This window comes from Zea mays, unplaced genomic scaffold (assembly GCF_902167145.1).
Source record: "Zea mays cultivar B73 unplaced genomic scaffold, Zm-B73-REFERENCE-NAM-5.0 scaffold_178, whole genome shotgun sequence".
Taxonomy (NCBI): domain Eukaryota; kingdom Viridiplantae; phylum Streptophyta; class Magnoliopsida; order Poales; family Poaceae; genus Zea; species Zea mays.
The window spans coordinates 47,480-67,644 of record NW_023366795.1 but is presented as its reverse complement, the minus strand read 5'-3'; the positions used below and the strand labels follow the sequence as shown (position 1 = coordinate 67,644).

The following is a 20,165-nucleotide window of genomic DNA, read 5'->3' as shown; positions in this document are numbered from 1 at the left end:
GTACAATTCTATTTCGGTAGTCATTTTCCATTTCAGTTGGAAAATGCAGTCGGATGTTTGGGGTACTATAAGTGATCAAGGGATAGTAACTCATATCACAGGGGGAAACTTTGCGCAGAGTTCCATTACGATTAATGGTTGGCTTCGAGATTTCTTGTGGGCACAGGCATCCCAAGTAATTCAGTCTTATGGTTCTTCATTATCTGCATATGGTCTTTTTTTCTTAGGCGCTCATTTTGTCTGGGCTTTCAGTTTAATGTTTTTATTCAGCGGCCGTGGTTATTGGCAAGAACTCATTGAATCTATCGTTTGGGCTCATAACAAATTAAAAGTTGCTCCTGCTACTCAGCCTAGAGCCTTGAGCATTATACAAGGACGTGCTGTAGGAGTAACCCATTACCTTCTGGGTGGAATTGCCACAACATGGGCATTCTTCTTAGCGAGAATTATTGCAGTAGGATAGTGGCTAGGAGGATTTGAAAGGCATTATGGAATTAAGATTTCCCAGGTTTAGCCAAGGCTTAGCTCAGGACCCCACTACTCGTCGTATTTGGTTTGGTATTGCTACCGCACATGATTTCGAAAGTCATGATGATATTACTGAGGAACGTCTTTATCAGAACATTTTTGCTTCTCACTTTGGGCAGTTAGCAATAATCTTTCTATGGACGTCCGGAAATCTGTTTCATGTAGCTTGGCAAGGAAATTTTGAATCATGGATACAGGATCCTTTACACGTAAGACCTATTGCTCATGCCATTTGGGATCCTCATTTTGGGCAACCCGCTGTGGAAGCCTTTACTCGAGGAGGTGCTGCCGGTCCAGTGAATATCGCTTATTCTGGGGTTTATCAGTGGTGGTATACAATTGGATTGCGCACCAATGAAGATCTTTATACTGGAGCTCTTTTTCTATTATTTCTTTCTACGCTATCCTTAATAGGGGGTTGGTTACATCTACAACCCAAATGGAAGCCAAGCCTTTCGTGGTTCAAAAACGCCGAATCTCGTCTGAATCATCATTTGTCAGGACTTTTCGGAGTAAGTTCTTTGGCTTGGACAGGACATTTAGTTCATGTTGCTATTCCCGGATCCAGGGGGGAGTACGTTCGATGGAATAATTTCTTAGATGTATTACCCTATCCCCAGGGGTTGGGTCCCCTTCTGACGGGTCAGTGGAATCTTTATGCCCAAAATCCTGATTCGAGTAATCATTTATTTGGTACCACTCAAGGAGCGGGAACTGCCATTCTGACCCTTCTTGGGGGATTCCATCCACAAACACAAAGTTTGTGGCTGACCGATATTGCTCATCATCATTTAGCTATTGCATTTATTTTTCTCATTGCCGGTCATATGTATCGAACTAACTTCGGAATTGGGCACAGTATCAAAGATCTTTTAGAAGCACATACTCCTCCGGGGGGTCGATTAGGACGTGGGCATAAAGGCCTTTATGATACAATCAATAATTCGATTCATTTTCAATTAGGCCTTGCTCTAGCTTCCTTAGGGGTTATTACTTCCTTAGTAGCTCAACATATGTACTCTTTACCTGCTTATGCATTCATAGCACAAGACTTTACTACTCAAGCTGCTTTATATACTCATCACCAATACATTGCAGGGTTCATCATGACAGGGGCTTTTGCTCATGGAGCTATTTTTTTCATTAGGGATTACAATCCGGAACAGAATGAAGATAATGTATTGGCAAGAATGTTAGACCATAAGGAAGCTATCATATCTCATTTAAGTTGGGCTAGCCTCTTCCTAGGATTCCATACCTTGGGCCTTTATGTTCATAACGACGTTATGCTTGCTTTTGGTACTCCAGAAAAGCAAATCTTGATTGAACCTATATTTGCCCAATGGATACAATCTGCTCATGGTAAGACGACATATGGGTTCGATATACTCTTATCTTCAACGAATGGCCCCGCTTTCAATGCAGGTCGAAACATATGGTTGCCCGGATGGTTGAATGCTGTTAATGAGAATAGTAATTCGCTTTTCTTAACAATAGGACCTGGGGATTTCTTGGTTCATCATGCTATTGCTCTAGGTTTGCATACAACTACATTGATTTTAGTAAAGGGTGCTTTAGATGCACGCGGTTCCAAATTAATGCCGGATAAAAAGGATTTCGGGTATAGTTTTCCTTGCGACGGCCCAGGGCGCGGCGGTACTTGTGATATTTCTGCTTGGGACGCGTTTTATTTGGCAGTTTTCTGGATGTTAAATACCATTGGATGGGTTACTTTTTATTGGCATTGGAAACACATTACATTATGGCAGGGCAACGTTTCACAATTTAATGAATCCTCCACTTATTTGATGGGATGGTTAAGAGATTACCTATGGTTAAACTCTTCACAACTTATTAATGGATATAATCCTTTTGGGATGAATAGTTTATCAGTATGGGCTTGGATGTTCTTATTTGGACATCTTGTTTGGGCTACAGGATTTATGTTCTTAATTTCCTGGCGTGGATATTGGCAGGAATTAATTGAGACTTTAGCATGGGCTCATGAACGGACACCTTTGGCTAATTTAATTCGCTGGAGAGATAAGCCCGTGGCTCTTTCCATTGTGCAAGCAAGATTGGTCGGATTAGCCCACTTTTCCGTGGGTTATATATTCACTTATGCAGCTTTCTTGATTGCCTCAACATCAGGCAAGTTTGGTTAATTTAGTTATTTTTTTTTGTACTGTATCAGAACCCAGTTCATTACTCTTGATGGAGAGGGAGGATCCGCCTTTTTAGATTTTTGCTATTTATTTTTCTATCTAGGATTAGAACCATATACTTGGTAATAATAGGAACGGCACATTATGGCAAAAAAAAGTTTGATTCAGAGGGAGAAGAAGCGGCAGAAATTAGAACAAAAATATCATTTGATTCGTCGATCCTCAAAAAAAAGATAAGAAGCAAAGTTTCCCCTTTGAGTTTGAGCGAAAAAACAAAAATGCAAGAAAAATTGCAATCCCTACCACGTAATAGTGCACCTACACGCCTTCATCGACGTTGTTTTTTAACCGGAAGACCTAGAGCTAACTATCGAGACTTTGGGCTATCCGGACACATACTTCGAGAAATGGTTTATGCATGTTTGTTACCGGGTGCAACAAGATCCAGTTGGTAAGGATAAAATACCCTTTCTTTCATATTTGTATGGTTTTCTCGAATTGATGATCGTAGAAGAGCCCTCTTTACCATTCTGTATAAATGGACTATTCTATTTGTATAGATATGGTAGAGGGGCCTATCCAACCCACTAGTTTCCCGCTAAGAAGGTGGAGCAGTTTGGTAGCTCACAAAGCTCATAACCTTGGGGTTACGGGTTCGATACTGACTACCTGCTCCATATTCCTTCTTTATGATATATGTATCATCCATTTGTATATGGTATATGGATTTGTTTTTCTTTCCTAAAAGAGTTTCGGTCTAACAGTTTTTTATTATTTCTCTGAAATATAAAAAAGAAAGAATAAAATAAGAAAGAGAAGCGTCCATTGTCTAATGGATAGGACAGAGGTCTTCTAAACCTTTGGTATAGGTTCAAATCCTATTGGACGCAATCTTTTTTCTATCTATTCTTTAAATAACTATACTAAAAACGAAAAAAAATTTTGCATGATTCAAATGAAAAATCTTTGATTCCTCTTCTACTAACACGAGTTATACTAATAAGAGTAGACATGCTATATTTATGTTTGTTCCTGAAGGGAAAACCGTTCAAGCTGTTCCTGAATAGCTTCCTTCAAAAGGGTTTCTGCTTGCTCGGTGAATGTCTTACTAGAAGATATAATTTCTTGGAATTGAGGTTTAGTATCTTTTAGGTGTTTACGTAACTCATCCAGAAATTTCTTTACCTGTTCAATTTCTAACGAATCAAGATATCCTCTCGTTCCGGTATAAATAGTAGCTACCTGCTCTTCCACTGGGAGAGGGTTTGATTGGGATTGTTTAAGCAATTCCCGTAATCGTCGACCCCTTGCCAATTGATTCTGACTTGTTTTATCCAGAGCGGAGGCGAATTGTGCAAAGGCTTGTAATTCTGCGAATTGAGCTAGTTCCAATTTTGATTTGCCAGCTACTTGTTTCATGGCTTTAATTTGAGCTGCGGATCCTACTCTGGAAACTGAAATACCCACATTAATAGCAGGTCGAATTCCGGCATTGAATAGATCCGCGGATAAGAATATTTGTCCATCTGTAATTGAAATTACATTAGTAGGAATATAGGCGGAAACGTCTCCAGATTGAGTCTCCACTATTGGTAAAGCGGTCATACTCCCTTCGCCTAAAAGAGAATTTAATTTAGCGGCTCTTTCTAAAAGGCGTGAATGCAAATAAAAAACATCCCCTGGATAAGCTTCGCGGCCGGGAGGTCTTCTTAATAGAAGGGACATTTGGCGATAAGCTTGTGCCTGTTTGGAGAGATCATCATAAATTATTAAGGTATGCCGTTCGCGGTACATAAAATACTCAGCCAGGGCTGCTCCCGTATAAGGAGCGAGATATTGTAATGTAGCGGGTGAATCCGCCATTTCAGCTACTACAATAGTGTATTCCATGGCCCCCTCTTCGTGGAAAGTAGTTACTACTTGAGCCACGGAGGATGCTCTTTGACCGATAGCTACATAAACACATATTACATCTTGACCTTTTTGATTGAGAATTGTATCTGTGGCTACTGCTGTTTTGCCAGTCTGTCTGTCCCCAATAATTAACTCTCGCTGACCGCGCCCTATGGGGATCATCGAATCGATAGCAATAAGCCCTGTTTGAAGGGGTTCATATACGGAACGCCTAGAAATTATACCCGGAGCAGGAGATTCAATTAAGCGAGATTCTGAAGCGACAATTTCGCCTCTCCCATCAATAGGTTTAGCGAGAGCATTTATAACACGACCCAAGTAAGCCTCGCTCACGGGTATCTGAGCAATTCTTCCTGTTGCTTTTACAAAACTTCCCTCTTGTATCATCAACCCATCGCCCATTAATACAATCCCAACATTTTTAGATTCCAAATTCAGAGCAATACCTCTCGTCCCTTCTGCAAATTCGACTAATTCACCTGACATTATTTCACCAAGACCTATAATACGAGCAATCCCATCCCCCACTTGCACTACGCGACCGATATTCTCAATCCCTACTTTCCTATTATATTGTTCAATACGTTCGCGGAGAATTTTATTAATTTCGTCGACTCGAAGGGTTGCCATTAGTGTTTCTTTAATTTTTTTTTTTTTGGAAGCAAGGGAAAAATAATGCCTAAATTCTAAACAAAAGTAGAAGTTCAAAACCTAATAAATTGAATTATCTCTTCCATTCTATGGCCCCGAGAATGCCAATATTAGCACGAATCGTACGGAAATGTAACTCGGTATTCAAACAACTATTCAGAGTTCCTAGAGCTCCTTGTACAGCTTGTTGGAAAACCCGTTGTCGGACCTGATTCATCGCCCTTTGTTTTTCAAAATAAAGGGTTTCGTTTTTAGACTTTTCTAATTGTTCCAAACTAATAGAAGTAGCATTAATCAAATTTTCTTTTTCTCGTTCTATTTCAGAGTATCCATTCATTCGATACTCATCTGCTTCCAGTTCGACTTTCTGTAATCGAATACGAGCTTTTTCGAGTTGTTCAAGGGTCCCTTTACGCAATTCTTCCGAATTTCGAATAGTACTTAAAATCCTCTGTTTTCGATTATCTAATAAATCTTTTAATGAAAGTAGATTATCTTGCTATTAAGTTTACAATTTTTATGATCTCTTCCCGAACCAAACATGAATCTTTCGATTCATTTGGCTCTCCCGCTCCTTTTTTTCTTTTTTGTTATGTATTATGGCTATTTCCATATCTTTTTTTTATGTAATGAGCCTATCCTCTATCCTCTCTTTTCTGTTTGTATTTCTATATACCCAAACTTATATAAGACTAGATGAATATTAAGAGGACTCTTCCAACTAGATAAAAATCTATCATGGTCAGCAAAGTTGTTTCTTTATTTGTGTTTGCTCTGTTAGTTAATAATTTCAATTTCATTAAGAAAAACTAACTAAATAAATGGAAAATAAAAATTGATAGAATTCCTTTTATTTTTTCTTCAAATCCAAAAAATTTCTCTTTTTTTTATACATAGGTCGTCGATTTGGCATTGGAAAAAGGGCTGCGTGCCCTTCTAGTAAATAGTTCAAACTATTTTATCGATATGAGTGTTCTATATCAGATAAATTCTACACTAGCTATTTCCCGTTTAAAGCATTTCGAGACTAATACTAATGTAGTTGTAGAAAGAGTACCCCTTTTTGCCCGGACTTCAAGCAGTTTAGCTTTAACCGTGTTAATGGTCTCACATTATTGGTCTATAGAGAATCAAAGTAAATTTACCAATGAATCGCGAAATGCTATGGTTCTTCCATATGATTTCTGAAGTTATTCAGAAGTAATTCGTCGAGATCGTGCACCTTTTCTTATTTATCAAAAAAAATACTAAAAATATTCTAAAGTGCAGCCGGATAGATCCAATCTATTCTTGAAATAGACAACTCGCACACACTCCCTTTCCAAAAAAAATCAATACACCAACCACTACAGTTAGATTTATTAGATTTGTTGCTAAAATATCGGTATTAAGCCCGAAACTCCCAGCGAATGGCCAGTGAGCTAAAAAAACAAAAGAATGGGTTACATTTTTCATATGCTCTCCTCTTATAGATAGGACGAACAAAGAAGAAAGTTTTTCGATTACTTACTTCGCTCGTCCTTTTTTGATCGGTTTTTTTAATGCAAATAGATTCAATCTAATAATTTCTTTTAGATTAAGTCTTAGGTCTCGTTTGACCTGTGAAAGATCTCCTTTGTTGAAATGTTCCCAAAATTCCTAAAATAAAAGGAAAAATACTTTCCACTGTCCTAAACTAAGGACGGGAAGGAAGAGGGCGAGCATATCCTCTAAATTGATCATGCTCAAATCAGCCCTTCTTGGGGTTCCTAGGGTATTGTCTGTCCCGATAAATACAAAATTTCCGGAATAATATAAAAAAGAAATAATATAATAAATAGGAGTAAAGTAAAGTATTGATATACTTAGAATTACATAAGCAAATGCCAATGTACTAAAAAAAGAAAAAAGTATCTAATCTAAAGGACTCATTTTCTTTTTTAGGATTAAACAAAAGGGTTCGCAAATAAAAGCGCTAGTGCCACAACCAGTCCATAAATTGTTAAAGCTTCCATAAAAGCTAGACTAAGCAATAAAGTACCTCTTATTTTACCTTCTGCTTCTGGCTGTCTCGCAATACCTTCTACAGCTTGTCCTGCAGCAGTACCTTGACCAACTCCGGGCCCAATAGAAGCAAGCCCTACGGCCAATCCAGCAGCAATAACGGAAGCAGCAGCAATTAGTGGATTCATGATGAGTTCCTCGTGTCAAAAAAAAAGAAATGGTTAAGGATACAATCAACCAAGAAATTATTACTTCCAACTTCTAAGCTCTATCGGGTAGAAGTAACTAATAAGTACAAATAAATGATAATCGAAATCGTTCGAATTACTTCGAGATCTCGTTTTTAGTTTCTAATCATTAGAGGTTTGTGTAAATCCATATGATTCTCATTATTCTATTTCTCTTTCTTTTCAACCAATCACTCTTTTATTCCATCCTTTTTTTTACTCTTCGATATCTTTGAGTTCCCATTTTTTCCCCTTCATCTAACATAATAAAAGACGAAATACAGGAAGAACCCCTATTGAAATCGAACTAATCCAAATCCAATAGGAATCAAATCAAGATATACAATTGATAACAATATGCTGCATAGAACTAGATATGGAATCCAGTTCCATATAGAAGGGAATTCTATATATCGGATTAGATAATGAATCTAACTTAGGAATAAAAAAAATCCCATATACATTTGTTTCTTCTATTTTGTTTGCCTATTTTCTCATTTTCTATTGAATCCGATTCTAAAATCATTCTTTAGAAAGCCACACAAAAGATGACTGTCTTATAGGCATTAAAGATATAGATCTAACCTGACTTGGCCCCCCTGAATGCATATATACTTTACCTCTTCCATAATATAGTCTATTCTCTCTCCTACAACTCTAGGTTGTATATTCATACGCCTTTCGAACTATTTAGTTTTCCAACTAAGAGGATTATCCGGAATCATGCATGAATTGGGCTAAGCTAAAAAAAGAAAGACTATTTCAAAAACTAGTTAATTCAATGATGACCTTCCATGGATTCACCTATATAGGCTGCGGCTAACGTTGCAAAAATAAGAGCTTGAATACCGCTTGTAAATAATCCAAGAAACATGACCGGTATAGGGACTACTAAGGGGACTAAAGAAACAAGAACAACAACGACTAATTCATCCGCCAATATATTTCCGAAAAGTCGAAAACTAAGTGATAATGGTTTTGTGAAATCTTCTAGGATGTTAATAGGTAAAAGGATTGGGGTTGGTTTAATATATTTTTCGAAATAACTCAATCCTTTTTTGCTAAGACCCGCATAAAAATATGCCGCTGATGTTAGTAAAGCTAAAGCAACAGTAGTATTTATATCATTCGTGGGCGCTGCTAATTCCCCATGGGGTAACTCTATAATTTTCCAAGGTAAAAGAGCACCTGACCAATTCGAAACAAAAATAAAAAGGAACATAGTTCCAATAAAGGGAACCCAGGGACCATATTCTTCTCCAATCTGAGTTTTGCTCAAGTCTCGAATAAACTCAAGGACATATTCGAAGAAATTCTGACCATCGGTCGGGATGGTTTGTGGATTCCGAACAGCTATGATAACTGAACCTAGCAAAATAGTAATTACGACCCAAGAAGTGATGAGTACTTGGGCATGAATTTGGAAACCTCCTATTTGCCAATAGAAGTGTTGCCCTACTTCTACACCCGATATATCATATAACCCCTTGAGTGTTTTAATGGAACATGGTGTAATATTCATATTGTCCTCTGATAAAAATTGAACTTCAAAAAAGGAATTCTTTTGATTCAAGCATCTCTTTCTCAACTCAGCAACTTGAAGTATTAATCTTATATTTAATATACCAAGAAATCACATCAGATCATAATATATATCAATACCCTCTAATATATATCAATATTTCCCTTCTTTTATCTATGCAAAACAAAAAAGAATAGTAATTAATCCTATAAATCTACGCAGTTGCTCAAGAATTCACTATTCTTCTTAATCAACGATTTCTTATATAGAGAGAACGGCCCTCAGAAATTGCAAATACTAATTTGTTAAGAATTAATCGAATTGAAGTCATAGTGTCATCGTTGGCAGGAATCGATATATTCGCAAGATCTGGGTCACAATTTGTATCGACTAAAGAAATAGTAGGAATCCCCAAAATGGCACATTCCTGAAGAGCTATATACTCTTTTTGCTGATCAAGGACGATCACAATGTCAGGCAACCTCGTCATATATTTGATCCCGCCGAGATATCTTTGCAAGGTAGATAATTTTCTCTTTAAGATTGCCGCATCTCTTTTTGGGAGATGGTGGAATTTTCCCATTTTTTCTTCTGCTCTTAAGTCTCTAAATTGAGAAAGTCTAGTTTTGGTAATCGACCAATTCGTTAACATACCGCTGAACCACTTTTTATTAACATAATGACAACGAGACCTTATTGCAGCTGATGCTACTAAATCCGCTGCTCTTTTTTTGGTACCAACAATTAAGAAGCTTTTTCCCTGACTTGCTGCATCAAAAACTAAATCACAAGCTTCTGATAAAAAACGAGCTGTTCTAGCAAGATTTGTAATATGAGTACCTTTACGCTTTGCCGAGATGTAAGGGGCCATTTTGGGATTCCATTTCTTAATACCATGACCAAAATGAACTCCCGCTTCTATCATCTCTTTCAAATTGATGTTCCAATATCTTCTTGTCATTTTTTCCACACTTCCTTTTTTTTTCTTTTTTCGTGTTACCATTACGGAATTCATTTCTTTTTGAAGATTAAGAAAGAGCCGAAATAGCTTGAAATAAATAATAATTGTTCCAATGGAACCTTCTTGACCATTGATACACGGTATAAACATAGCCTTAATGAATTAACTGACTTCTTTTACTTATTAAAATACAATTTAAATTTAAGTACAAAATCGAAAATCAGACCTGTTAGCATTCTAAGGTCAAAAGTATAGTTTAAATTAAAGTAAAAAAAATTGCTTTATGTATACTTAAATCGTATAAATAGGGGTAAACGGGGTCTCTGATGTTTCATAGAAATTGTTTGTTACGTCAGAATCAGAAGAAACTAATTCTGTATGGAGAAACAAAATATCTCTCATTTCCGACGCGAATAGATTTTTTTTTTGAATTTCTAAATAAAGGTTCTTGTCTTGTGGGGAACGATGCACAAATTTTTGGAATCCGGTACCAACAGGTATAATCCCCCCCAGAACTACGTTTTCTTTCAGACCTTTCAACCAATCAATACGACCTCGTAGGGCAGCTTTTGCTAAAACTCGAGCAGTTTCTTGAAAACTTGCTTCAGATATGAAACTTTGGGTATTCAGGGAAGCCCTTGTTATTCCCAATAAGATTGCCCGATAATAGATCGATTCATCTAAAGCCCGCCCTGCTCGTTCCGCTCGCAATAGTCCTATTAATTCCCCAGGTAAAAAAACATTAGACATTCCATCTTCGGAAACCCTTACTTTTGATGTTACTTGGCGTATAATAATCTCTATATGTCTATTATGGATCTGTACCCCTTGGGATCGATAAACCTTTTGGATCTTATTAACCAAAGAGATACGACTTTGGGCTATGGTTAGCTCAGCTCCAATCAAGAATCCCCAGGGAACCCCAAGAATTCTTGGTATACGTTCATTCCAATCCTCAATTCTCCTTTCGAGATTCGGCGATAGTGAATCAATTGAACGCGCTTCGAAGATTTGTTCTACTTTTGGAAGACCTTGCGTTATATCACTGGATCTCGATTTTTCATATATAAACGTAACTAACCTATCTCCTTTGTAAAGGATTTTTCCATAATGACCATGAACAGTTGCTCCTATAGTGGCCAAATAAGGCTTAGCTGCTCTTAGAACAAAGGAGTCCATATTAACAATGAAAATTTGACCAGATTTTTTTATGTGTAATTTAAATAGACATAAATTTTCACAAATAAATTGTCCAAGGTGAATTATTGCCAATGTCTCTTCCCATGAGTCATGATGGAGAAAGTGCCAATTCAAATGGAATGGCTCCAACATGATGTTACTGTCAAAATTCGAAATCCTTTTATTTTCGTCTATTAAAGAGTATTTAAGTCCTTGAAGTACTTGTAAGGTTTGTTTCAAATTGTCAAGGAACAAGTATTTTTTTAACAAGATCTGATTATGCGTTAATAAATAGTAAGATGAAGAAAAATTCGATATACTAGGTACAATAACGCCTAAGAGCCCAAAAATATCTCGAATAGGAATTCTAGGATTCGATTCTTTTACCGCATTGGGATATTTAGAATTCTTGAATAAACCAATTCGAGAACAGTTGGATGCCAACAAAATCATCAAAGATGGATATTCTTTATTTCGATTCAACAAGGTGCCAATAACTTCTTGATGTTGGCTAAGTGATTGAATCTTCGCCTTGGAATAAAAGGAATTGGTATTGTTGCGATCTAACCTATTATTGGGAATCAATCCTACACTTGTCCTATCATACCTTCTTCGTGTATACAAAATAGTAGACTTGACTAACTCAATTCTTAGGAAATCGCGAATTAGATCATTTGTTTTTACCTCAACAAGAGAAGCACGAGCTCCCTCTTTTTCTTCTTGTTCCCAATTCACTACTAAGCAAGTTCGAACGAATTGACTATTCGTGTGATAAATTCTTTGAGTTAACTTGCTATTTTCATGAGAAATAAAATTGACAAGTCGAAGTTGGAGATTATCCTCTTCTTGCAGGAGATCCTGCGGGAAAAGTGTTGCTAAATTTATCCCTTCGTCCATTTCATATGCGACTGCAGGTCGAACCGAAACAAAATACTTTTCCTTGCTTTTGAGAAATTTTTTCCGTTGAACATAAACCCAATTTTTCCTTTTTTTTGATTCCTTAGAATCTTTTTTTTCTCTTTCTGGTGGTATCAAACTGCCACCTAATATCTTATCCGCCTCTTCAGGAAAATGAATATCTCCGGAAAAGATTTTGAGTTCTGTATGGCTTTTTTTTCTCTTCACTCGGACCAATCCACCTAGTCGACTTCTTGTATTTTTTGTGAGTTGTGTATCGACTCCAATAATACTATTGTCAAGTACCTTTAGGGATGAGGATCTCGGCAAGATATGCAGTTCTTGAAGAATGAAAAAAAACCGATCTACTTCTTTTTGGTATTTTAGACTAAATTCTTTTGTTCCTCGATGCTCAATAAAACCCTCTTTTTTTAAGATAGAATCTTCCTCCGGGCTCCCATATTCGTCTTCTGAGTCTTCCTCTGAGTCTTCTTCTGAGTCTTCTTCTAAAGTCCCATATTCCTTCTCTGAGCCATCTTCAGAGCTCCCATATTCTTCTTCTGATTCTTCCTCTAGGATTTCATATTCGCCCTCTCCCTCTCGAGTCCTATATTTGTTCTCTAGGCTCCCATATTCTTCCTCTGAGTCTTTCTCTAGAGTCCTATATTCGTCCTCTAGGATCCCATATTCATCTTCTAGGGTTTCATATTCGTCCTCTAGAGTCCTATATTCGTCTTCTAGGATTTTATATTCGCCCTCTCCCTCTCGGGTCCTATATTTGTTCTCTGGGCTCTCATATTCGTCTTCTGAGTCTTCCTCTCGAGTCCGATATTCTTCCTCTCGAGTCCTATACTCTTCCTCTTGGGTCCGATATTCTTCCTCCAGGGTCCTATATCTAAATTTAACAATTCCTGAACCCCTTTTATCTTTTCTGTATCGTGGATCGTCAAAATAAGCAAAAATAGTATTTCTACGTAAAACACCCATAAAGGGTATTTCCATTGAAATACCCAAACAGGATATTCGCTCTTTTTCTTGTTCTTGATGATATTGTAATGGAACGACGAGCCTATTTCTTCGCTTTTTCGCCAACAAATCTGAATTATCTTGAAGAATGGAAGGATAGAAACAATTCCAATGACCGTTGAACACGATTCGATCTGGCGTTAAATAATCAAGAATTTCTCTATCTTTTTTACCAAAAGTATCCAACAGTCTATGGCTTACTTGATCATTAGCCATTGAGAAGTCAAAGATATATCTTCCATCAACAGAAAAAGAATAAGTATTCATTTGATCTTGATCCTTGTGCAGCGAAAAAGATGCTATACTGGATCTGCACATACTTACTGACAATATCCATAAATGGCTTGTTTTTGGTAATCGACGAAGATTACCATATTGATATTCGGGCGCATGGTAAACATCAGTACTCCAGTGCATTTCCCCGTCTGATTCGGAATAAATATGCTTTTGTACCTTTTCTTTAAAATGCAAAGTGGACGTTCCGGCACGAATCTCCGCAATTACTTGTTCAGATTCTACATATTGATCATTTTGCACTAGAATCAAGCTTTTTAACGGAATATTCACACTATGTAGAATATCCTGACTCTGAATAGTTACATGCAAGTCTATATAGCATAGAAAAGCAGGCTGCCCATGACGGGTACGTGTGGGGTGAACCAAATCCTCATTGAATTGGATTTTTCCATTCGAGGGGGATCGTATAAGGTCGGCAGTACCCCCTGTGAATACTCCACCAGTATGAAAAGTTCTTAATGTTAATTGAGTCCCCGGCTCCCCAATTGATTGACCCGCAATAATACCTACAGCTTCCCCCAATTCGACCAGATCCCCATGAGTGGGACTCCGCCCATAACATAATTGACAGATCCAAGATGTGCTCCGGCAAGTAAAGGGGGTTCTAATATATATTGGTTGTGCTCGAAACGGTTGTGCTCGAAAGGCAGTTATGAATCGATTGACTAATCCAATTCCAATATCTTGATTTCGAGAAGCAATGCATCGTGAACCAATATATATATCGTCTGCTAATACACGACCAATTAGTGTTTGGACAAAAAGTTTTTCCGTCATCCCATTTTGAGGACTCACAGAAATACCTTGGATAGTACCACAATCTCTTCTACGCACAATAATATGTTGAACTACTTCAACAAGTCTACGTGTAAGATAGCCAGCATCCGCTGTTCGTACAGCAGTATCTACAACCCCTTTTCGGGCTCCGTAGCAGGAAATTATATATTCTGTCAAAGAAAGTCCCTCGCGTAAATTGCTTTGAATAGGTAAATCAATCATTTGTCCTTGAGGATCCGCCATTAACCCTCTCATACCTACTAATTGGTGTACCTGAGATGCATTTCCTCTGGCTCCTGAAAAAGACATTAGATAGACTGGATTAGAAGGATCCGTTATTCGAAAATTCGAATTCATTTCTTGTTTCAAATATTCACTTGTAGCATACCATATCTCAACGGATTGGCGTAATTTTTCTACCGCGTGTATAGCTCCATAATAATAGTGTTTCTCCAAAAGAAAACTCTGTTGTTCCGCGTCTTGGACTAACCATCCTTTAGAGGGTATTGTTAAAAGATCCTCGATTCCTAAAGAAATCGATGTAGTAGTGGCTTGATGGAAGCCCAGAGTCTTTATTTGATCCAGTATATGGGATGTATATCCCATTCCGAAATGATCTATTAATCTGCTAATAAGCCGTTTCATAGCAGTTCCGTCTATCTCTTTATTATGAAAGACCAGGTTGGCCCGTTCTGCCATACATAAGTACCCCCTTTTTTTGGCTGAGTAGGATTCGACAATTGCTGAGTAGGATTCGACAATGGGCCTGAGTCAGTGATTCGAAAACTTAATTTACTCCCTTTCCTCAATCTCAATCTGGATTTGCGCGGCAAAAAAGATGGTACTAGCGAAATCGGAATGCCCCCCGAAAGGGGCATCGCCGAATCTAACTTCCTTGTTTAGATAGTGTATGAATAGGCCCGACTAAATCCTTGTATGGCTTCCTCTATTTCTCTATAAAAAGAAATATGACCAAGAGTGGTTCGAATGTATATAGAACGGATTTCTTTTTTTCTATTTCCCACTACTAGATAGTGGGCATAAATCTCATGATAAGTCCCAAAAGATTCATATTGAACTTCAATCGGAACTTCTCTTGACCCAACGATGCGTTGATCTAGTTTCCATCGGAGCCACAAGGGACTGTTTAAACCGATTCGTTTTTGTCTATAAGCTCCCAGTGCATCATAGGAACTAGAAAAATGGGGTTCTTTATCTTTCGTATACTTATAATAATTGTTATTATTGTAGTTTACTTTTTTATTTGGAGAGTTTCCGCAACTATTATATCTATTTGCACAAATACCTAGACGGTTTCCAATCGTTAATACATAAAGTCCGATAAGCATGTCTTGGGTTGGCACGCAAATAGGATCTCCAATAGCGGGAGACAGGAGATTCATATGAGAAAACATAAGTAAACGGGCTTCCGCCTGAGCTTCCAAGGATAAAGGTAGGTGAACAGCCATTTGATCCCCATCAAAGTCCGCATTGAAACCCTTACACACTAATGGATGTAAACAAATAGTACGTCCCTCTACTAAAGTGGGTTGGAAGGCCTGTATGCCTAATCTATGCAGGGTAGGTGCTCTGTTCAACAGTACAGGATGTCCCCGCATAACTTCTTGAAGTATTTCCCATACAATGGGTTCCTTTTCCCAAATTTTCCTTTTAGCAATCCTGACATTAGAAGTAGCACGTTTCGTGATTAAATCGCGAATTACAAATAGCTGAAAAAGCTTTATTGCTATCTCTAGAGGTAATCCACATTGATGTAATGAAAGCGAAGGACCCACAACAATGACAGAACGCCCCGAGTAATCGACCCGTTTCCCAAGCAGAGTCTCGCGAAACCTCCCCTCTTTACCCTCAATTACATCTGAAAGTGATTTGTATACTTTATTGTGACCATCCCTCGTCGGTTGCCCGCGGGACCCACTATCAAGAAGTGTATCCACGGCTTCTTGTACCAATTTTTCCTGGCACATTACTAAATCTGCTGGTGCTAATTCACTTCTTTTTAATAGATAGGCAAGGTTGTTGTTCCGACGGATAACTCTCTTATAAAGTTCATTAATATCTGAAGTCACTACTTTATCCCCAGATCTATAAACAATGGGTCTCAATTCGGGAGGAAGAACCGGTAATAAGCACAAAACCATCCATTCTGGTTCTACATTTGTTTGAATAAAATGTTTCGCCAATTGCATGCGTCTAATCAAAAAAACTTTTCTTATTCGTCTTTTTCTATCTTCCCATTCATCTCCACTATACCCCTCGTCTTCTAATTCCTTCCATTCAACCAAAGAATTCTCTATAATAATTCGCAAATCTAAATCTGCTAATTGTTCTCTAATAGCGCCTGCTCCTGTTGCAATTTCCCGATTTCGAAATGTTGCAAAGCCTGGGGTAGAAAAAAAGGGAGAAATACTGTGGTTACAGGATGAAATTTCATCTTCGAATAAACCCCGTAATCGTAAGAAAGTAGGTTTTTTAGCGCTGGGCCTAGCAAAAGAGAAATCACCATATACTAGGCCCTCCAATTTCTTAAGGGGTTTATCTAAAAGATTCGCAATATAACTAGGAAGACCTTTCAAATACCACACATGAGTCACTGGACATGCTAGTTTGATGTATCCCATTTGATATCTTCGTATCCGAGAATCAACAAATTCTACCCCGCATTTTTGGCAAAATCTTTCGTCTTCGTTTTCAGCTACGCTCGCTCGAGAGTTTCCACAAGCACAAATTCCGCTTTTTATGGGTCCAAAGATTCTTTCGCAAAACAATCCATCTTTTTCTGGTTTATCGGTTTTATAATGAAAAGTGGAGGGCCTTGTGACTTCGCCAACGACTTCCCCATTAGGTAGGATTTTTTTAGCCCAAGCCTTTATTTGTTGAGGGGAAACGAGTCCAATTTGAAGTTGTTTATGTTTATATTGGTCAATCATAAAATAGAAATAAGAAAAAAATTTATATTTATTCCGATCAAACATCCTCCCTATTAACCTGGAAGTTCTTCTCAGATACAAGGAAATGGTTCAGTTCTAGAGCCAAAGATCGTAGTTCTCGAACGAGCACTCGAAAAGATTCTGGCGGATCCTCGTGATTAGGCACTCTTTTTCCCCAGATCGTAGCATTAAGTATTTCTTGGCGAGCTATAAGATGATCAGATTTATAAGTAAGTATCTCTTGTAAAATATGAGCAACACCAAATCCTTCTAAAGCCCAAACTTCCATTTCTCCTATTCGTTGTCCCCCTTGCTTGGCTCTTCCTCTAACGGGTTGTTGGGTAACAAGTGAGTAGGGCCCAGTAGAACGTCCATGAATTTTCTCATCAACTTGATGAATTAATTTTAAGATATAGGACTTCCCTATTAGAACAGGCTGTTCGAAGGGATCTCCTGTTCTTCCATCAAATATTCTGCTTTTTCCCGGGTACTCGGGTTCAAATACCCATGGATTTTTTGTTTGTTTACTGGCTTCATATAATTCCGAAAACACAAGTTTTCTTGAAGCCTCTTGCTCATATCTCTCATCAAAGGGTGCTATTCTATAATGTTTCTTTAGCAGATCCCCTGCTAATCCGAGCGAGCTTTCAAATATTTGTCCCACATTCATTCGTGAGGGTACTCCTAAGGGATTGAAGACCATATCAACAGGTGTTCCATCTTGCAAATAGGGCATATCTTGCCTAGGCAAAATTTTGGAAATGATCCCCTTATTCCCGTGTCTTCCAGCTACTTTATCCCCAACTTTGATTTCACGTTTCTGTAAAATATATACACGAACCATTATGTCAAAGGGGTCCCTCTGGATCCATTTCACATCGATAACGCGCCCTCTTCCACCTATAGGTAGTTTGAGAGAAGTTTCTTTTGAAGTGGATACCTCAAGACCAAAAATAGCCCGTAATAATCCAGCTTCCGCGATATAGGACGATTCGCTCGCTATCTGAGGCGTTAATTTACCTACTAAAATATCGCCAGTTTCTACCCAGGATCCCAACCTTACAACTCCATTTCTGTCCAAATTGCGAAGTAAATGTTCTTCTAGATGTGGTATTTGTTTAGTGATTTTTTCAGCGGAGCCTTGGCTTGTCGTATCCGTCTGAATTTCATATTTTCGGATGTGAAAAGAAGTATAAATATCCTCATATACCAAACGTTCACTAATTAGTACTGCGTCTTCAAAATTGTAACCCTCCCAGGGCATATAAGCTACTAAAACGTTTTTTCCTAAAGCAAGTTCCCCGCCAACTGTAGCTGCTCCCTCCGCTAAAATTTGCCCTTTTTTAATGGATTTACCCCGCGGAACCCGAGGTTTTTGGTGCATACAAGTATTTTTGTTAGAGCGCCGATGGGCAACTAAAGGAATACTTATGGTCTTCCCACTACTTGATAAAAGGATCTTGTGACTATCACTAGAAATGATCTTTCCCTCGCGTTGGGCTATAACGGAAACCCTCGAATCTAGAGCTGTTTGGCGTTCCAATCCAGTTCCAACAATGCACTTCTCGGACCGAGAAAGTGGAACTGCTTGGCGCTGCATATTAGAACTCATTAAAGCCCGATTCGCATCATTATGCTCAATAAAAGGAATGAGAGAACCTCCAATAGAAAAATATTGGAAAGGAAAAATACTTCTAACATGAATCTGTTCCCATGCAATAGTCAGGAATTCTTGACGGTATCTAGCTGGAACAACCTGTTCTTCCTGAATACCCTGATTCAAGGACAAAGAATTTCCTGCTGCTATCATATAATATTCATCTCTATTTGGTGATAAATAAACTACCTGTCTCTCTTTTTTTTCTTTTGCTTTCTCAGATATTTCATAAAACGGACTCTCTATAGATCCCCACCAGTGATCAATTCTCGCATGAATAGCTAACGATCCGGTAAGTCCAACATTGATTCCTTCGGACGTGTCAATTGGACAAATACGCCCATAGTGACTCGGATGAATATCTCGGCTCCGAAAACTTGCAGTTCTCCCCGTCAATCCTCCTGGACCCAAACAACTCACTTTTCGCCCATGAACCGTTTGTGTCAATGGATTGGTTTGATCAAAAACTTGAGCTAAGGGGTATGTGCCAAAAAAGGTCTCATAAGTAGTTATTAATAAAATCGAAGTTGAAGTTGGAGTTACCAAAGTTTGTGGAGTCGGTTTCGATTGACGTATGAATACTCTACGGATAGTTTTTTGAACCGCATGTTGTAAACGGCCAAGAGCCAGTCCGAATTGATCTTGTAACAGATCTGCAACCGAACGAATACGTTTATTTTTCAAGTGATTCATATCGTCATCGTCAAGTATACCCGTTCCAAATTTCATTCCAATCAAATGATCCGTAGCGGCCAATACATCTCGTGGTAACAAGAATGTATTGTTCTGAGGGATATCAAGATTCAGTCTCCGATTCATATTTCGTCGACCAACTCTTCCTAATTCACATTTTTGTTGAAAAAATTTCTTTTGTAATTCCTCGCATAAGGACTCCGAAAATACCAGGTCCCCACCTACACAAGCAAATTGTTGATAAAACTCCAAAATAGCTTTTTCTTTTGACTCAATCCTCTTCTTCTCCTTAGCATTCGGGAAAGACAAGAAAATTTCGGGGTAGGAAACATTATCTAAAATTTCTCTTAGATTCGAACCCATAGCTGATGATAGAACTAAAATAGATATCTTTTGTTTTCTACTCACGCGAGCCCATATCCTTTCTTTTTTATCAATTGCTAATTCCGACCTTCCTCCCCAATCTGATATTATAGTCCCGGTATATATAGAAATTCCCTTATGGTCTAATTCCGAGCGGTAGTAAATACCAGGACTTAGCAATATTTGATTGATCACAATTCGGTATATTCCATTTATTATAAAGGTTCCTAAGGAATTCATTATAGGAATGTTTCCAATAGAAATGGTTTCCTTTTGCACATCGAAACCAAAAATTAATCTCGCGGATACATATAATTCGGAAGAATAGGTGAGTGATTCATACACAGCATTCCTTTCTTTTATCGAGGGTTCTA

General features: G+C 38.0%; 3 protein-coding genes and 1 non-coding gene across 4 annotated transcripts; 2 read left to right on the top strand and 2 right to left on the bottom strand.

The window, feature by feature from the left end:
* Positions 1–461: 461 nt before the first annotated feature.
* On the top strand, positions 462–3,494 carry LOC118473919 (photosystem I P700 chlorophyll a apoprotein A2). The gene has a single exon (XM_035963659.1). It carries the CDS (start codon positions 489–491, stop codon positions 2,691–2,693), a length of 2,205 nt encoding a protein of 734 aa, XP_035819552.1. The 5' UTR covers positions 462–488; the 3' UTR covers positions 2,694–3,494.
* LOC118473918 (DNA-directed RNA polymerase subunit beta'') lies at positions 2,712–14,853 on the bottom strand. Its single transcript, XM_035963658.1, has 2 exons — positions 6,569–14,853; positions 2,712–5,738 (listed from the first exon to the last, which is right to left on the bottom strand). The coding sequence occupies exon 1, from the start codon at positions 14,824–14,826 to the stop codon at positions 10,243–10,245; it is 4,584 nt and encodes a 1,527-aa protein (XP_035819551.1). The 5' UTR covers positions 14,827–14,853; the 3' UTR covers positions 2,712–5,738; positions 6,569–10,242.
* Positions 3,512–3,583, top strand: TRNAR-UCU (transfer RNA arginine (anticodon UCU)). Its single transcript has one exon. It is a non-coding gene; the product is annotated as a tRNA-Arg (tRNA).
* Positions 5,252–17,145, bottom strand: LOC118473920 (DNA-directed RNA polymerase subunit beta'). Its single transcript, XM_035963660.1, has one exon. The coding sequence runs from the start codon at positions 17,121–17,123 to the stop codon at positions 15,027–15,029; it is 2,097 nt and encodes a 698-aa protein (XP_035819553.1). The 5' UTR covers positions 17,124–17,145; the 3' UTR covers positions 5,252–15,026.
* Positions 17,146–20,165: the final 3,020 nt, after the last annotated feature.